The 18,616-nt window shown below is 39.3% G+C and overlaps 1 protein-coding gene across 1 annotated transcript; it reads right to left on the bottom strand.

Annotated features, from left to right (window-relative positions):
* Positions 1 to 17,987: 17,987 nt before the first annotated feature.
* On the bottom strand, positions 17,988 to 18,350 carry LOC143858916 (uncharacterized). The gene has a single exon (XM_077369613.1). It carries the CDS (start codon positions 18,348 to 18,350, stop codon positions 17,988 to 17,990), a length of 363 nt encoding a protein of 120 aa, XP_077225728.1.
* Positions 18,351 to 18,616: the final 266 nt, after the last annotated feature.

The raw sequence follows: 18,616 nt of genomic DNA, 5'->3' as shown, positions 1-18,616 counted from the left end.
ATAAAAAGAGAGAGGCTAAAGCCCTCGATTTCCATCATTTTTGCCTCTTCAACAATCCCAAACCGGGGCAACATATATGTACATTCAACGTTTATTTACGTTCTTCATACACCAGAGATCTAACCCTTCTCTTTATTTATTCATTCATATTTATTTATTAAATCTGTTTTCATGTTTAATTTTCATATTAGTCAATATATCAAGCCTTCATAAGAACATTAATTTGCAATCTAGCACGGTTATAGACCTCATTATTTTTTAATTTAAGCATGAAATCTTAATTCTCATATTTGTTAGTTGTCTTTAATCTATATATTCATTTAAATCCTCATCTCCATTTACATATTAGACCGCATTAAGAATTTGATTAAACTTAAATTATTTACGGAATTAAAATTTGCTAAAAGAGGGGTGGTATGCAACTCGATGAATTGATCTGATCAATTTCCTATTTGATGTCATATTCATTGTGTAATTAGTTTTTAATTTTTTGTTCTGTAACTTTGGGTATTCCCTTTCGGGTGTCCCTTTCAATCCAGGAGAGAGACGCGTCAGCTGGGCATAATCTGGGGTGGAAATTAAATTCAGTGGCTCGGTTTTTGAGTCTTTCACACCTTTCCAAAAATGAAAGGATTCTTCCACTTCATTAGTTCAATGGCCTCCTACCCCAAATAAAACAAAATGTAGAAGCTCTGCTACTGACAGTCGCGATCATTTTACCGTTAACATGACACCCTCTCACGTTAAATTTGACCGACTACCCACTTCTCCCTCCAAAAATTTATACGGTTCTCAGGCCCAGTTTGATTTGGATTTTGAGAACAGATTGTGAGTGCCAAACTGTCCTGATTATGACAACTAAGTTCAATAATAGGCCAGTCTAGGACTGACAATGACAATCGGTTGATATAGTCCGAAGGTTTCGGGGCCAATTATTGTAGTCAAAATTATGTTTAATTTCGAGTCCAGTAATCGGTTTGGGACTCACAATTGTTTCTCAAAATCCAAAACATGACAAGGATAGATTGTTATGAAGGAAAATGATATTGGAACTACGTTTATGACTGGCTAGGTAGCCGACATGTCACGTCTAACAAAAAAATCACCTTATTGGTGAGTTTTCTGTTTATGCTAGTGTCATTTGCAATAATTGATTTTCTTTGTTTAATGTGACTCTTAAAACCGGTTCCCCTACTCTAACTCTTTGCTCTAATACATTTTTTAATAGAAGTATCCTCCCTAACCTCTAGTCATCGATGGGACAGTCCAACCCCACATCTCTCTCTAACTCACTACTCATTTTAAGTGCATGTAGGCTGTCGAATGGGTTTATTGTAAATGGTGTTAGAGTTAGTGCACTAAGACAATGCAATTTCTTGAGATGAAATTTTCTCCTACTTGAAATCGTGCCTATCTCTCTCTCTCTCTACAAACTATGGGCCCCACCTAAATTGATCCTATCTAATGCTAGGAGGTGATGAAGGAGTGGGAGTCCTTACTGTTTTGGATTTTAATAAGAACTGGAAATTAGTCGCAGGGGGGATGTCATTGGTCACTTTAAGGAGAGTCTCAATTTTTATATTGGCAGCCCCTTTATACGACTTTACATTGGCAACTATTTCTCACTTTATCTACAAAAGAAGAAAACCCAGATTTGATATACTTTATGAAAAAGTGTTTTTGGAGGACTCTCGTCTCTGTCTCGTGCAACTTTATCTCGGTTCATATTAAAGAAGTCAGATTTCTCTCATTCTCTTATAAAAATCCATGCATGCTGCTATTGTGCGACTCTATCTCACGTTTTTGGTTTTTAGTGGCACACTTTGGAAAATATTCTTGAGCGACCGAATCAGTTACTTGGCTTCCTAGTTGAAATTCAACTTCTTCTTGGAGGCTGAAATTCATCTCATCAACTTCTCGGAGATTCTGGCATATTGGGATCTCGTTTGGGGCTATATTTTTGTTGCTTCTACTCTCAAGCTTGGTCAAAGTTCCCATCTAATAACATCTGATTTTTGTTCTATTTTTGTGTAAAATCAAAAGATCTCATCGGATCAACTTTCGGCATTCGCGACGAAGAGTTCGTTCGTGACGATTCGGAGAGTAGATCAAGTAGAAGATCTTCTTTGTGACTTCATCAATCAAGGTATTTTAATTATGTTTATTTTTATCACCATCAAATCATATAGTTCCTAGAAATCATGGGTTACGGGCAAAATTCAAAATTAATGATTTTGCCCAAGGTTATACGACCCATCTAACAAATGGGTCATCGCTCAATTGTCAAAATGATTTTTAGATATATAGATAGATAGAGAGGTACATTCACATGCTGTTTCGACAAACTTACTATCAAAGAAGATTTACAATACAGGGCGTGAAAGTTATAAAATTTCACATCGGCCAGATTTACAGTAGGATCCTCCCATTGGCAATCGTCATGCTTGAATACAAAGAAAATGGAAACTCAAATCACAAAAAACAAAATGATCTTTTTCTATGTTGTCTTTTGTTCTCACCGACAACCTATAACCTAAGCCAAGAGCCTAAAGAAAATCGTGTACCACAAAAAAAAAATGAGAGAAAAAGTTGAGTAGAAGAAGGAAAAGAAGAGCCAATCCAAAATTAGGGTTAATTTCAGTTTACAAATAGGAACAATAATCATAGTTTTCATTAATGAAAACAATCATGGACGGCATGGACCCCCAGGCCCCCACTGTCACGTGTAAGGTAATATGATCTATGCATAGTGTTAGTCAATTTGACACACTGACTCGGGTCCCTGGTGAGTTGGACTGTTGGATCCGAGTTAACCCAAACAAGACCCTGTATGCTTGTCGAATCCATGATCTCATTCTTAGGAAAATGATGAAGCGTATCATTATCACGCCTTTTGTTTGGCTTTTATTTCAATTCCCGTTTGGATGGCGAGAAGATTTTGATTTGGAATTCTCACATTTGCAGCCCTTTTTGTGTTGACATTTGGATCCGGATCAAATCCTTGAATTTCCAATTCAGCGACTGACCGTATAAAAAATCAGATTTCCAAATAAACTGTGGAAATAAGTAATTGGAAATCCACAGATCTGGCAGTTTCCTTCACCCTCTTGGCTCGTCAACGTCTCCCCTGCAGTAGGAAGTACCCCCTTCCCTCTATGTCTCCCCCAACAAGAGCTGGCAGATATATTCATTTTGTACTCAAAACCCAATTCCAAATCCAAATACAAAATATGAGGTATATCCAAACGGGCCCTTACATTATGGGAATTGATATTTGCACCCCTTTTGCTAGTGTTTCATTTCATTCTTACAATTATTATGTTCGTCTTTTAATTTCAGACAAAAAAAGACAAACAAAAGTTTTGTAAAAAAGTTGGGAAAAGAAGAACGAAAGGGGTTGGAAACTTCTTCTTTGCATATGATATCTTCTTCATGAGGGTTAAGCCCTAATTAACCCAAAACTGATGATGATGCAACATCCCACAAGGATCATGCTTTCTCTGAAGAGATTCTTAAGTCAAAAGATGCAACAGAGAAAGCATTGAAAAATCTATAGTTAGTTCGTTACTTTTCATGATACAATGTGCGGCTTTCTGAAACCAACCTGATTCTCGTGTCTACTACCCTTACTCATATCTCCTAAAATGGAACTCTTTCTGGAAAAATGGTTGTTTGCCATAGGGAAAAAAGGGATCATAGTCCGTGACATTCGGCGGATTCATTTGCCAAATTACATAAAGAATCTCACATAATGTTAGAATTTTCCAGCAATATCCTTTACAGACGTTTCAGATTTATGGAAAAGAAAGTGATGGAAAATAAAAATATTATTACATGGAAAAAATCCCAACGTCTAGTAGGTTTGTAATTTTACTTAAAAGTTTTTTATTTTGGAAAAAACTCGATGGAAATTGACTAAATCCTTACAAATTTATTTTAAATGAAAAAAACTTTCCAATAAAAAATCTCCCAGCATGCAAAGAGCACTCCACTTCCATGGCGCATGTGTGAAAAATTCTGCAATTTCATTAGAAGCACAATATGGGCATTTTAGCCTGATCTAGACCCTTGATTTAGATAAGAATGGAAAACCCCATTAATCTCATTATCATAACCATCTGATTAATGGGTTACAAATGGACACAGTTGAGAAAAGATGGTCGCAATTCGCATTCGAGAATGGTTAGAAAACAAAGTGATTTTCACGTTATTATTTCTAAAATTTGGGACCATTAGATCAAGTGATCGGATCATCCTGACATCAAGTGAGTGGGCCCAAGTCAAGCTTCTTATGCACTCCTTGTATTAAGAGCTTTAAGAGCTTCTCATTGTATGGTTCCCCTTAACAAAATGTATCATTTCTCCTATACTATATAAAATGGGAAAAGTTGGAAGTGTTCACGTGAAGTTCAGTATTTTTCAAAAGGTATCGTAGGGCACACTTCATAGGAAGATCCAAACCTTTCATTTGGTGTCCCACAATGTAAATAGGTTGTTCCTTGAAAATCATTTTAATAGGTTGATATTCTAATTGTTGAGAAAATCATCCGGGCAATTCGATCCGATCGTGCACAAATTAAACGGAAAAGATAAAATAAACAAACAAGCCACAAGATAAACACCAAGATTACAATGGATTAATCTCAAAACCCAAAACCCAAAACCCGCAACCCTTTCCTCGCTTCTCAAACACAAGATCGTACACAAGAAAAATCCGAGAAAACCCGAAAGAAAATCTAAGAGGAACCGAAGAAGAAACCCAAGAAAAAACCCTTTTCTTCATTCTTCTTATCTCTTTCTCTCTCTCTCCCTTAGAGTAGCCGTCATACCTCAAGCCTCTTGCTCGACCTCTCTTGCTTTCCTTCTCACAAGAGAAAACCCACTCTCTTTTGGTATTTAGGTTTTCCCATAAACCTAAAAAAGTAGCTTTCCTTTTTGCCTCTTAAATTCCCACCCAAGCAAGCTACGGTGGGTGAGAAATAAGGCAACTTTCTAACAATCTCCACCTTGGCTTATTTTCCAGCCACCTGAAGATTTTTCGTTGATGTTGTCACCGGTTTGCTATTACCGTAAACCATCATTGGCCTTCTGAAGTACCAGCTACACACCCTCGAACCACCTTGGTTCTGACTCCTCCCGATTCGATTAACATGACCAATGCACATGTGTAGTTGCTAACCCGTTGACTCATCCAGTCAACCTTGGAGAAGGATCTCGATCAATCATCTCCAATGAAGGTACTGTCATCCTCTCACAATCGTCTGAAACTGAAAACTCGTCTCTGCACCAACTGCGAAAGAGACCCTATGCGTGCACGTGCTACCACTCCGTTTCCAACTAACCATCGAGATCTTATGAACACTAGTCACCGTGTCCCCAACCAGACGATATAATCTGCCACACTTCTCGCCTTTCATCAGAACCATACAACCGTGTGTGATTTTCATGGCTCCACCTGCAGCTGAAAAACTGCAACCCGTGGAGTCTAATCGGCCAAGAGATACTAGATTCTTTCTTAGCTTTGGGACATACGTCACACTACCCAAAGTACAAACTACTCCATCAAACATTTTGATCTTTCCCGTTCCAACTCCCGTGACGTTACAAGTAGACCCGTCACCCAAGGACACTACACCCGCCCTTGTCTCATAGAACTTATCAAAATATTCTCTCCAGGAGCATACATGAACAGAGCAACCTGAATCTAGAATTCACTCATCATGAGAAGTGTGATTACCTGAGGAGACTGTGAGAACGTCTCCAAACACTTTGCGCTCCTCATCCGTCGCCACCACAATATTCATAGCACCATTGTCCACCTGGTCAGCTCGCTTTGGACAATCCCGCTTGATGTGACCATATTCCTTGCAACGGTAATATTGCACACCCTTTCCGCCAAGCCTAGATCTTGACCTGCCTTTTCCTGATCCCCTGTCAGACGACCTTTCTCTTTGATTCCCACCATGAACAACCAACCATGTTCTTCACTTCCACTAAGCAGATGTTTCTTTCGCATCTCATTCGATAAGAGCAACACCGTGACTTCCTCCAACTTTATCGTATCCTTGCCATATAGTAAAGTAGTCACCAGGTTATCATACGAATCAGGAAGTGAAGTAAGAAGTATAAGGGCATTGTCTTCTTGCTTCAACTTTTCATCAACCTTGTGGAGCTGATCCACAAGCCTATTGAACACCGTGATGTGTTCCAGAAGATCACCACCTTCCTGCATCTTCAACCCTTACAATTGCCGCTTCAGATACAACCGGTTGGCCAAGCTTTTTGACATATAAAGCTTTTCCAACTTCTCCCATAATTTAGGCGCTTCTTCTTCTTCCATAACATTAAACATAACGCTATCTGCAAGATATAGTCGAATCGTGCTGACCGCCTTCAACTCTATGTCTTCTCACTCGCCACCTGTCATCTTCTCCGGCTTCCCATCCTTTCCCTTCAACGCTTTAGCCAAGCCCTGTTGAACTAGGATGTCCTTCACCCTCATTTGCCATAGGGTGAAACTGTTCTTTCTGTCAAATTTGTCGATGTTGAACTCAGTAGAAGTTGATTTTACCGCCATTTCAGATTACTTCGCACTTCTCGGTGTAGCGCTCCACCTCGAACAAGAATCTTTCCTGGATAATCTTTCTACTCCAAAAAATCGCTCTAACCGCGATCCAACCACAACACCCACGATCACTCCTCCTGGCCTCGACGATCGCTCCACCTGATCTTTGATACCACCTGTTGAGAAAATCAGTCGGGCAATTCGATCCGATCGTGCACAAATTAAACGGATAAGATAAAATAAACAAACAAGCCACAAGATGAACACCAAAATTTTACGTGATTCGGCCAAGCCTACTCTACGGGCGAGAAACACGATCTTCCACTATGAGAAAAACAAAATACAAGGTTACAATGGATTAATCTCAAAACCCAAAACCCGCAACCCTTTCCTTGTTTCTCAAACCTAAGATCGTACACAAGAGAAATCCGAGAAAACCCGAAAGAAAATCCAAGAGGAACCCAAGAAGAAACCCAAGAAAAAACCCTTTTCTTCCTTCTTCTTATCTCTCACTCTCTCTCTCTCTCCCTTAGAGTACCCGTCATACCCCAAGCATCTCGCTCGTCCTCTCTTGCTTTCCTTCTCACAAGAGAAAACCCACTCTCTTTTGGTATTTAGGTTTTCCTCAAAACCTAAAAAAGTAGCTTTCATTTTTGCCTCTTGCCTTCCCATCCAAGCAAGCTACGGTGGGTGGGAAATAAGGCAACTTTCCAACACTAACCTTCCAATCTGTAGAGGGGCTGCACATTATAGAGACCTCTATAGATCGAGAGTTAGGATCATCCTATGGAGATGATTGATGGAGCACTACCTATTTACGTTGTGGGCCAACAAATTAACGTTTAGCGGGTCCCACAGTACTCTTTGAAAAATAAGGCATATGAAATCTCTTAAAGATCTTATACATGTACATTTCTCTATGGCTATAGGTGTAAATTTCTTCTTAGTTATTAAAAACCCTACTTTTATGTCACAAAGCCTTTCTCGTATTAAGAGCTTCTCGTGGTTTCATTCCACTTACAAAATTTATGTATGGTGAAGGAGAATCCTTCTCCTTCAAAGTTACAGTGGGAGTGGTATGACATTAAGTTATTGAAGTAAGGTGTGGTGTTGGACCAATAACTACGTAAAAGACAATATGCATTGTGGGTAATCTTGGATACTAGTTGTCAGCAAAGCTATTTGGGTGAGTTATGCACACTTAGGAGGGTGTAATGCCCGACTTTAGGGGTAATTGTCGAGAAAAGGTTGAATGATTTGGTCTTATCTTTGCGGGGTGAAAATGGCCCACTTCCATGTGGGAGGGAGAGACAATAGTTTATAGATTTTGGCATGGAATAGATGTACAATGAATCTTCTTATAAAAAGCACATGCCATAGTCTGGGACCCACACCAATGATCCTCCATCTCTTTTCTAGATTTTATTATAATGCCTTCATGTAAATGTCTATGATTGAGGGGATGGATATTTATTTGACTACCATTTTACTGACGAATGTTTTTTCCATGGTTTGTGATTTGTGAATTCCTTTTTAGGGCATGTTTGACAACTAAGAAAAAACTATTTTCATACAATATTGATGGGGGCAGTTTTGAGAGAAAGCCCGAAGAGGAAAAGACCTGAGAGGAGTGAGGTGGCACGAGGAGTCCCTAAAAATAGGAAAAAATTACACTTCTTAGAGCATGTTTGGCAACCATGAAAAATTATTCTATGAAATATCAATTGTAAGAGGTGAGCTGAGAAGGGACCTAGAGACTAGAGCATATATCTCATCTCAGCCTCAAGCTCTAACTGATTTTGTGGGTCCCATGGAAGTCATCCAAGCCTTTAAGGCGTTAAAGCACAGAGCCACCCAACCAAATTTATCAAGGGCCACGATCCATAGTACTCAGTTAGGACGAGTCGACTTGAGTCGGCATCAAATTGAGTCAAATTAAGCATTACCTCTAATGGGGCTGTTCTTCATTGGAATATCAAGTCTGGGTTGTTATCCTCCCTTTACATCAAGAACAGCCCCAATGGTGTGGGCATGGTATACAAGCAGGTTACCAATCTTTGGAACAACTTACCCAAGGATTTCTAGTTTGACACTTTTTCTGATTTATGGGATTTGCTAGACAATTTCACGGCTAGCTTTTGCACACAGGTTGACTTTTTGGCACATTTTGTCTTATTCATTTAATTCATCTGAGGTGGTTGTTCTGTCATGCAAAAGCCAGCAGTGAAATGGCTTTCCTAGCGAAATTGCCCCGCAAATCAACTAATTAAGTGGTTAAATACGAAAGTTTAATTTGGGCCTCATTTTGGAAATCTTGAAAAAAAATATTACGTGGAATATTAGTGGGGCCAGTTGTGAGAGTAGGGATCAGAGGGATACTCTTGAGAGGTAGGGAGTGAGGGAGCGCATGACAAATTCATGAAAGGTACGAAAAACCCAATTTGAAGTAGGCTGTTTTTCCCTACTCTTTTTCTTTTATGCTCTGTTCACTTGCATTCTCGGGAAATCAAATCCCGGGAAAACACCTCCTTTTTTCCCGAGAAAGCTAAAATAGTGGTGTTCACTTGTTTTCCTGAGAAACTAAAAAGATTAGGTGGAAAATGTCAAAAATGACATGGAAAATCCCACAAATGACGTGGAAAAGAGTCTTTTCTCACAAGTGTGAGAAACCATTTCCCACCATTTTGATGAGATTTGCTTTCCCGGGAAAACAAGTGAAAAAAGATGGGCAAGCAGTTTCTCGGGAAACCTTTTCCTGCACAGTTCCTACGCCCGTGAACAAGCACGAGAAACCTTTTCTTGCACAGTTTCTAAGGATTTCCTTTCCTTTTGCCACGTCAGTTTCTCGGGAAACCTTTTCTTTTCCTTTCCTAGGAGAACAAGTGAACAGAGCCTTAGGGATTTCTTATTCTCCTGGCACTAGTGCCCTCTTAAGTCTCTCCCTCACCCTTCTTCTCAACTCCTCTTTCACAATTGAGCCCACCCATATTCTATGGAATAAATTTCCATGGTTGCCAAAGGGGCCCTTATTCTTTTTTCCCTTCTATTGGCCCCAATATCCCCAATTTCCTATCTTGTACGCTCATTTCAATACAATGGGCTCTCTCTTATTCTTTATCTTTCTCTTTCACCGAATCCACTCTTCTCGTAACCCGTTTTGCATTGAAACATCCGGACTGTGAGCTTATAGATATGCACGAGCCCTATGCTATGTATAGACTCCGACAAAGGCAAGTATTCTAAACTGCCTTGGATTCCTCCACTATAAAAAGACTCCCACGCCTAAAGGTGCACATCTTAAATTATTCACAGTCACTACTTACAAGCACTGCGACTGTTATTATGTTATCCTAGGTTCTCCCGTTTGTGTGCTGATTTCTTACTTGAGCGTCGGAGCGGTCTCCCAGAATCGACATTCTAGGACCCCTAATGTGTGTTCTTTGAGCTCAGGTTGAACACAGAACGGAGCTCTACTAGTAGATATAAGGACATAGGAACAGAGTAGATATTTACTTTACTATCAATGGAAAAGTCAATTTTTGGGTCTTTGGGGGCATGTGGACATGTATGCCACAAGACCGCTGATCATATAGAACATCATGAGGCCAACAACATAGTCTTGGTCCAATCCAAAGGAACATCCTAAGCATAAAGGATTACAAAAATAAATGGAAAATGATATGTTCGCCAATTTTCCTTCCTTGGGACACCCCTTTGTAGCATAAAAGGGTAGTCATACATACACTAGAGGGGGCCTGGCCCAGGGAATAAAAGGGGCGAATATATCAGTTCCCAAATAAACGCGCTCTTAACTTTTCTTGATAGAATCCCAAATAAGGATTAATGGATCAAGGTATTTGGCCAGACTAATGGGTGCCGTTTTAATCAATTACGTAAACCATGTACAAGTGGGGCCCATTAAGCGTCTTTCTTTTAGGCCATGGATTGGGCCTACAACTAGGCCATGTAGAAGTGGGGCCCAATCGTCCTCATTGATGCCTCCTTTGACCATTGACCAGATGAGGCATTGGACCAATGGCTGCCTGCATTATTGCAAGCATTTGGACAATTGGACATGTGTTTTTTTAATTGGGCCCACAACTAGAACTTGATATGAAAGCCCAAGGTATCTAAAAAGGGTCACAATCATCTACATAGGCTCATACCCAGTCTAAGGACTGCATAGTGCTAGGCCCAAGCCAATTACGTGCATTTTTTTGTTACAGCAATATGTTAAGTAAAGTTTCCCTACTTAATAACTATGTGAGTGGCTCATATAACATGTTTTGTAGAAAGGACATACATCAAGGTGACTGTTGGGCCTCTCACAATCAAGCTTGGTTGTGTGGATATGTTGCGACGACCATGGGCCTGTCCAGTCGGGGACAATTAATGTTGGGTCCAATTGTCAAAAGACATGCCAACGCCTACATACATGCAAGCAACTAGTAAAGGGTCAAACATGCATCAATCAAGCCTGAAGAATAAGGCCTGGAGAGCAAGCCAAGATGAGAAAGTAAATGGGCTTGGCCCAATTTTTCTTTGAGGCCCAAGATACAAGCCTTAATGCAAAATGGGTTAAGAGAAGGGTGTAAAGGAAATTGAACCTGGTGAGCGGGTCAATGATAACTCATTAAGAGTGGGACCACGGGATAGGAGACCAGGAATTAGAGGATAAGATAAGGCCCAAGTTGTTTTCCATGAGGAAAGCAAGCTGGGGTTTGTTTCATCGGTTTGCTATCCTCCCTTCGCATCAAGATTTAATTTATCCTTGGACAGGCCCAACTGGGTATTTGATATTTTAGGAGTGTTCAGGGTGGGGCCTGTACCTCAATTAGTCCCGACTAGGGCTGTTCACTGTGCGGTTGAAACCGAAATAACCGACCGAACTGAATTCAGTATGTTATTTCGGTTCGGTTAAATGGTATTTCGGTTCGGTTTCGGTTTCTATTTTCTAATCAATTTCGATTTTCGGTTTAGATGTCGGCTTTTGTTAAAACAATTCGGTCAGAACCGAAACACCGAATGGGGAGGATTGCTTAAAAAAACGAAAAATGCAAATTTGCACTTTGAATGTCATATTCACCGCTTTTTTTTACTTGGGACAACCACCACTAGAATAAAAAAGAGTAGTCATTACTCAAGGGGGTGTCCCGAGTAAAAAATTGGTGAATTGAGAATATATATCATAATATACTTCGTTTGTTCGTTTTTCTAGGGTTTTGAGGTTCTTTTTTTAGATGAGATTTTAGTGGAAGTAGTAGTCAACAAGGAGGTGACAAGGGTGGGATATGTGTAGACTTGTCAAGAGAAGATTAGAGGGAATTTTGGGGAATTTTGGTAGTGTGTTTGGTTAGATGTCAAAGCATGTGGGAGAATGGAGGGGTGTCATTAACAAAATAAATAGTAGAAGAGAGAGAAAGAGGAGAGAGAAAGAGAGAAAAAAGTAATGATTACACATGGTATATCATATTCTACTCTTCTCCCCTCTAAAATTTACCAAAAACAAGGTTTGGCATTGGAAAAGTAGGGGAGGGGACAATCCCCCACATAGGCGCCACCTAAACCAAAAGCTAATAATTATGTCTCTTCCATGTCTAGAAGTCCAATGGGATTTGAGCTAAAAAATGACAACCAAACAACATTTGGTATTTCATATTCCTAGAAATGCTCAGCCGTCTTCCTTACTTTTTGCAACCAAACAGAGCCAGATTACAGAGTACAGACTACATAGAGAGGAGAAGTGAGAACTGAGAAGAGGAAAAGTACGAGTACCAAGAGACCAGCAAGTCCGTGACCCTACCTCATCCATCTGACGACCCGCGACGTCGTGACGGCCATCACTCCAACGGTTTTCAGTCTTCGACGGCCATCTCTGCGGCGGTTTTCGACCTTTGACGGCCATCACCCCATCAATCAGTCGTTCCACTTCGAAGATCGAAGAATCGAAGGTATGTTGTACGTTTCCCCTTATTTATACGCATATTCTTGGGTTCTTCTTCTTCTTCTTCCTTATTAGTTGTGGGTTTGGATGAGTGTGGTGGGTTTGCCGGTTTGGAGAGCAGGAGAGGGTTGTATTGTATGGATTTAGGGTTTCATGGTGGATTTGTGGGTGTTGGCTTGCTGGGTTGTCTGGATTTGTGGGTTCTGGGTTGTTTGGATTTAGGGTTTCATGGTGGCTATGATTGGGGATTTCAATATTTCATGGTGGGTGTTCTGTCTTGGGTTGTAAGTTAAAGGAAGATGAGATTGTAGTGTGTTTGGATCGAAGTGGAGTTTGTAGTGGGTTTGGCTGTGAATTAAATTGGGTTTTGAGGTTACTCTGGACCATGGTTTAAAATTTCGGTTTCGGTAACCGTTTCGGACCCCACCGAAAACTGAAATTTCGGTTCGAAATTTGGTAATTTGGTCCAAAATTCCGAAATTTTGTGACACTTTTAAAAAATATATATAATGGCATTTAATCAAAATTTCAGACCGAAATCCGAAATTTGGTAAATGGCGAAAAATGAAATTTCGGAAAATTTCGGTCTCAGTCCCCACCGAAATCTGAAATTTCGGATTTCGGTCGAAATTTAAAACCATGCTCTGGACTCTGAAGCATTGGGTTTAAGGTTGTTTGTAAGTGTATTGGATATTTGGATGATCTGTAGGATTGGGCTGTGAATTAAATTGGGTTTTGAGTTTATGAGATTTCATGATTTTTTGACAGGCTAGTGGTTTTTCACTTTTTCTGCAATTGCATATTAAATTTTGGTTTGTGTTTTACTCTGATCAGTGATCATGCTATTTCCTTGTGGTCTCTTTGGTTTTAGTTGTGTGCTGTTGAAATTGGACTTAGTTAGGTTACGAAAGGGCTTCTTTTTATAGGGTTTTGATTTCCATTTCTAAGGTCTAACCTGATTATCCTTTGGTTGAAGCTTTAAAATGAGGGTTGCTTACAGATGAAATATTTGGTTGGAGCATCTATTTGCTAAATGTTCTGTATTTTCATTTTATCCCTCTTGGATTGCTTAAATTTAGCTTGTTTTTTTCTTAACAGATTTCCTTATGAGTACTGAGAGCTATAATTATCTTGTGTTGGGTATCTTATTATGTGTTGGGTAGTGGGTATCTTGTTGATTTGTTTCTATTATCTCTTTAGATGTCGCAAGAAGGAGACGCTCAGGCTCCTAATGTTATTATTAGTGAGCAATCATCAAGCGAAATGGTTGCAACCTCACGGAAGAGAAAGGCAATGAAGCCTAGGTCATAAGTGCGGGATCACTTTATAAAAATTTTTGATTAGGAGGGTGAAACTAAGGGTAGGTGTAAGTATTGCGAGAATTAGTATTGTTGTGATCCGCGAAAAAATGGAACTTCCGCACTTAAGAATCATATTTCTTCATGCAAACTGTTTTCCGCGAATATCACAAATCAGACACAGTTGAATTACCAACCGATCAAGGGTCAAGAGGGGGATGGTAGTGGAACCCTTACTCATTGGAAGTTTGACCAAGAAGCTATTAGGAATGCCTTAGCCCGTATGATAATTGTTGATGAGCTCCCTTTCAAGTTTGTGGAGAATGAAGGGTTTAGATATTTGATGTTAATTGCATGCCGTCGATTTCGTATTCCGTCACGTTCGACGGTTACGAGGGATTGCTTTCAATTCTACTTGGAAGAGAGGTTGAGGTTGAAGAAGTATTTTAAACACTCAGCTCAAAGGGTTTGTCTCACCACAGACACTTGGTCATCTTTGCAAAGAATCAACTATATGTAGTTCACAATTCATTATATAGACAATGATTGAAAATTGCACAAAAAGATAATAATTTTTTGTCCAATTTCTAGTCATAAAGGTGAAGCTATTGGTAAGGTGGTTGAGAAGTGTCTGCTTGAGTGGAGGATAGATAAAGTCTTCACAATTACTGTGGCTAATGCGAGTTCAAATGATGTTGCGATTGGATACTTGAAGAGAAGAATTATCAAATGGGGGTCTAGTGTTTTGCAAGAAAAATACATTTATTTGAGGTGTATTGCACATATAATCAATCTAGTTGTGTGTGATGGATTGAAGGAAGTGGAAATTGCAATTGAACGTGTTCGAGCGGTGGTCAGATATGTGAGGAGTTCTCCAATTAGGTTGAAGCTCTTCAAAGAATGTGTTGAGAATGAAAGAATTCAAAGCAAGAGCTTGTTGTGCCTAGATGTTTTTACTAGATGGAACTCGACATACTTGATGTTGAAGGCAGCTAAAAAAAATTGAAAAGGCATTTGATAGGTTTAACCTTGAAGATCATTTTTTCAGTAGTTAACTTGATTCAGGGGATGTGAATGGGATTAGGAAGCCAGATCATGTAGAGTGGGAAAAAGTAAGGAGGATATTGCCCTTACTTCAAAACTTTTATGAGCTCACCATACGGGTTTCGGGCTCATTGTATGTTACATCCAACATTCTATTTTCTGAAATTAGTGAGGTTGAATGCCTTTTGCAGCAGTGGAGTCAGTGTGATGACTTTAGGTTAGTATTGATGGCCAGGAGAATGAAAGAGAAGTATGACAGGTATTGGGGCGACATTAAAATGATGAATAAGTTAATTTATATTGCGGTTGTTCTTGACCCTCGAAACAGGCTTGTTTTTGTAAAGTTTGCTCTTATTGATATGTATGGAGATGACAAAGGCAAGGAGTTGGAGGGAAAAGTATTACATGTCACAGTTGAAATGTTTGATGAGTTTAACAATGGGAACACAAGCAACACACCACATGACAATCAAGTTCACTTGGGGCAATCAAGTTCTCAAAACTCACAAATGGAAGAACCGAAACAACATGTGAGAAAGATGATGAAGGAAAAGTTTAAGAAGCACAACATTGAATTCGAAGGTGCGGATAATAAATCGGAGTTGGAAAGATATTTAAGTGAAGCTATCGAAGAAGACATTGAGGACTCAGATATTTTAGGGTGGTGGAAAGTTAACAATCCTAGATTTCCTATCTTATAAAAAATGGCCTGGAGTGTGTTGGCGGTTCCCATCTGTACTGTTGCCTCAGAGTCGGCATTTAGCACGGGGGACGTGTTCTTGATGCATTTAGGAGTTCTTTGACTCCTAAGATAGTACAAGCTCTCATATGTACTCATGATTGGCTTCGATCTTCTTCATGTTCGTTAATGTGGAAGAAGCATTAGAGGATCTTGAAACCGTAAAAAATGAAAATATTTTTAATTCTTTTAGTGTGTTTCTATAATTGTAAGAATATGTGAGATCCAACAATTGGATTGGGAAAAGATCTCACTGTTGAATCATCTTGGAAGTAGATTGGGTAAGTTGGCTAAATGAAGCAAGTAGATAAACTAAGCAAGTGGATTAGAAGAGGCAAGCAAGAGAGATTAGGAAAGTAGATTTGATTAGGATTATTTCATTCTATAATTATCTTACTTCCATTCCATGTTTATCATGTAAGTGCTCTATATAAGCACACATTCATCCTCTTGTAAAAGTATCCAAGTTTAGTGAAATCCTAAATTTAACAATAATTCTATCTATTGATTTTGACTTGGAACTTGATGTTTATTAAAATTGGATTCTTATTTTTAGAATTTTCAAATGTTGGGGATGTTTGTTTAAATATTGAGCTTTGAAGCGTGAAAGACTGAGATTTCAGGTTTGTAATTGTGTTCTTTTGTGAAAAAACTCTTTAATAAGACTATGAATATATTTGTGTATCGTTCATTTAGGTTGGGTTATTCATATTTTCACTTTATGAAACAGTCCTTCACTATATTTAAACTTGTAATGTGTCAGTGGTACTGATATCAAAGTAGACAAGTAGTTGTAATATTGTCAAAGGATCTTCAATGCATTATTGGTGGCAAGTTCTTTTTTGTCTAACCATAAGGAATAATATTAGTCTGTTATCTTGTAATAATTGCTTTAATGGGATTTATACTTTAGAATTATGAGAACTCACGGATGTTTTATTATCTTTTTTGATTTGAAGGGAGGATCCCTTCTGCATATCCGGAGGATATTCATGGAAGATTTGTGAAGACATGTCACATATGGCCCCCTCCAGCCCTGCTGTTCACACTGCTCTTGCTCTGTTTTTTCTATGTGTAATTGGTTCAAAACTTGTATTGTATGTGGTGAGTGGTGATGATATAAGGAGAAGGTACTTCCTGCTGTGTGAAGGTTTGCTCTTGGTGGATTGCTACTATAGTACTACTTATGATTTAGTGATTTCTGAACCCATTTGGAGGTCTTACGGCCACTTTTGATACATCTCTTTTGATTTAGTGATTTAGCAATGCAAATTGGAAGACCTCTTAAGTTTCAGGGTCTACTTTTGATACATATCTTTTGAGTAAAATTGAAGGGTGTACTTGCTGTCTTGCTCAGTTGCTCAGTTGCTCTTAGTTACTTGCATAGTTGCATTTACAAAATAGTGGATTACATGATTTACATCCACGTTTGTTTCTCATTTAGTCTTTTATGATAGCAGATTAGCAGGGACCCAAAGAGGAGGAGCATTTATATTATTTTCAAAGGCTGGGTCTACCTGGCATTTTATTAGTGAATTACTTGCATAGTACAGCCACCACAGGATTACTTGCATTTCTACTTTTCTATTACTTGCATAGTACAGGCACCACAAATCCACAATAGTGAATTACTTGCATAGTACAGCTTGACAGGATCTACTTGGCATTTTTATTATTTTCATAGCATTCCAAATTTGCAATTAGGAAATTGCATTTCACAGGGGCAGTTTTTAATCTACTGGACTGGATTCTGGATGCATGGATTTGCCATTTTCAAACCGATTAGTAGTAAAAACAAAACCGAACTAAAAAGATAGGGGACTCGGGTAGAACTCACTATTCGGTTTGAACCGAAAAAACCGAACAACCGAGATCGCCAAATCGGTTTCGGTTCGGTTGATCACCAAATTTGACCTAAATATACCATTACAATTTAGCAAATTGCACCACAAAAATCTACATAGTTGATTTTTGTATCCAGTGCTCGAGATGTCCGTTCGGGACCAACAAGATATAAATCGTCTCATAAATTGTCTACAAGACCAACGTTCTCGATTGCAAGTGGGACCCAAAGCTTCATCATTGGCATTAGTAATTGCACAAACCATGCTTGTCTTTTTTTATGTTTTAATTAGCTTATAAATATTTTTTAGGAGCTGTAATAACTAATATGCATTGACCACAGTAGTTCAAATAATAAAAGACAAGAAGAGTTAGTGCAACTATTAAAACATGGTTAGTTCCAATATCACTATCAAACAAAAAACAAGCACACAATTTTATTTATTTATATAAAAGAAGAGGACAAAAAAAACAGCATTCAACATCGAGAAATTGTAAGGAAAAAGGGGTCCAAACCCTAAGCAGCCGTAGAAAAAACAAATCCGGCACCGGAAATTACAGATCAGAGCGATCGGAGAGATCAGAAGCTAGGCGAGAGGCGATCGCAGAGTGGTACATGATGTCGTGGAAATTCGCCGTTTCAGCGGTCTTCATCCGGAGCTGTTTTGCCTTCTCGTCGGTGAAGCTTCCCGGAGAGAATCTGGATCGTACACGTGTCGTGTCCGGATCGGGATGAGATACGTTCAGCGCCTTGCCGGAGCCGGTGTCGTCAATGTAGTCGGGATCTGACGACCAGCCGAAGAGCGGGGTCCACCAGTTGGTGGATTGGGATTTCGGGCGATGTGTGTCAGATTCCCGGCCACCGGAAGAAGCGCATGCTCGGATCGCCGATGGTCGGAGAGTTATAAGAGTCGCCATTGAATTGAAGAATAAGAGAGCGAGAGGGATGAGATGTATTTTCTTTTGGGAAGTAAGGGGAAAGGATTTTTATGGGACCTGTGGGCTGAATGGATAAGGTTTCATCGTCGGATGATGGACACGTGTCTAATTATAAGTGGCGAAGTTTCTGAGCTTTTTCGCTTTTTTTATTTTATTATTCTGCCGTTCTTTTCGCTTTTCCGCTTTGTCGCCAAGACCCGGTATTCAGCTAAGAAATGACGAAAATAACCCTCTTGCCTCGAAAA

This window comes from Tasmannia lanceolata, unplaced genomic scaffold, assembly GCF_043159265.1.
Source record: "Tasmannia lanceolata isolate RefF3 unplaced genomic scaffold, GAP_Taslan_0.1 ptg000003l, whole genome shotgun sequence".
NCBI classification, from domain to species: domain Eukaryota; kingdom Viridiplantae; phylum Streptophyta; class Magnoliopsida; order Canellales; family Winteraceae; genus Tasmannia; species Tasmannia lanceolata.
Note: the sequence above shows the minus strand (reverse complement) of the source record. Positions and strands in the feature narration are given on the sequence as shown.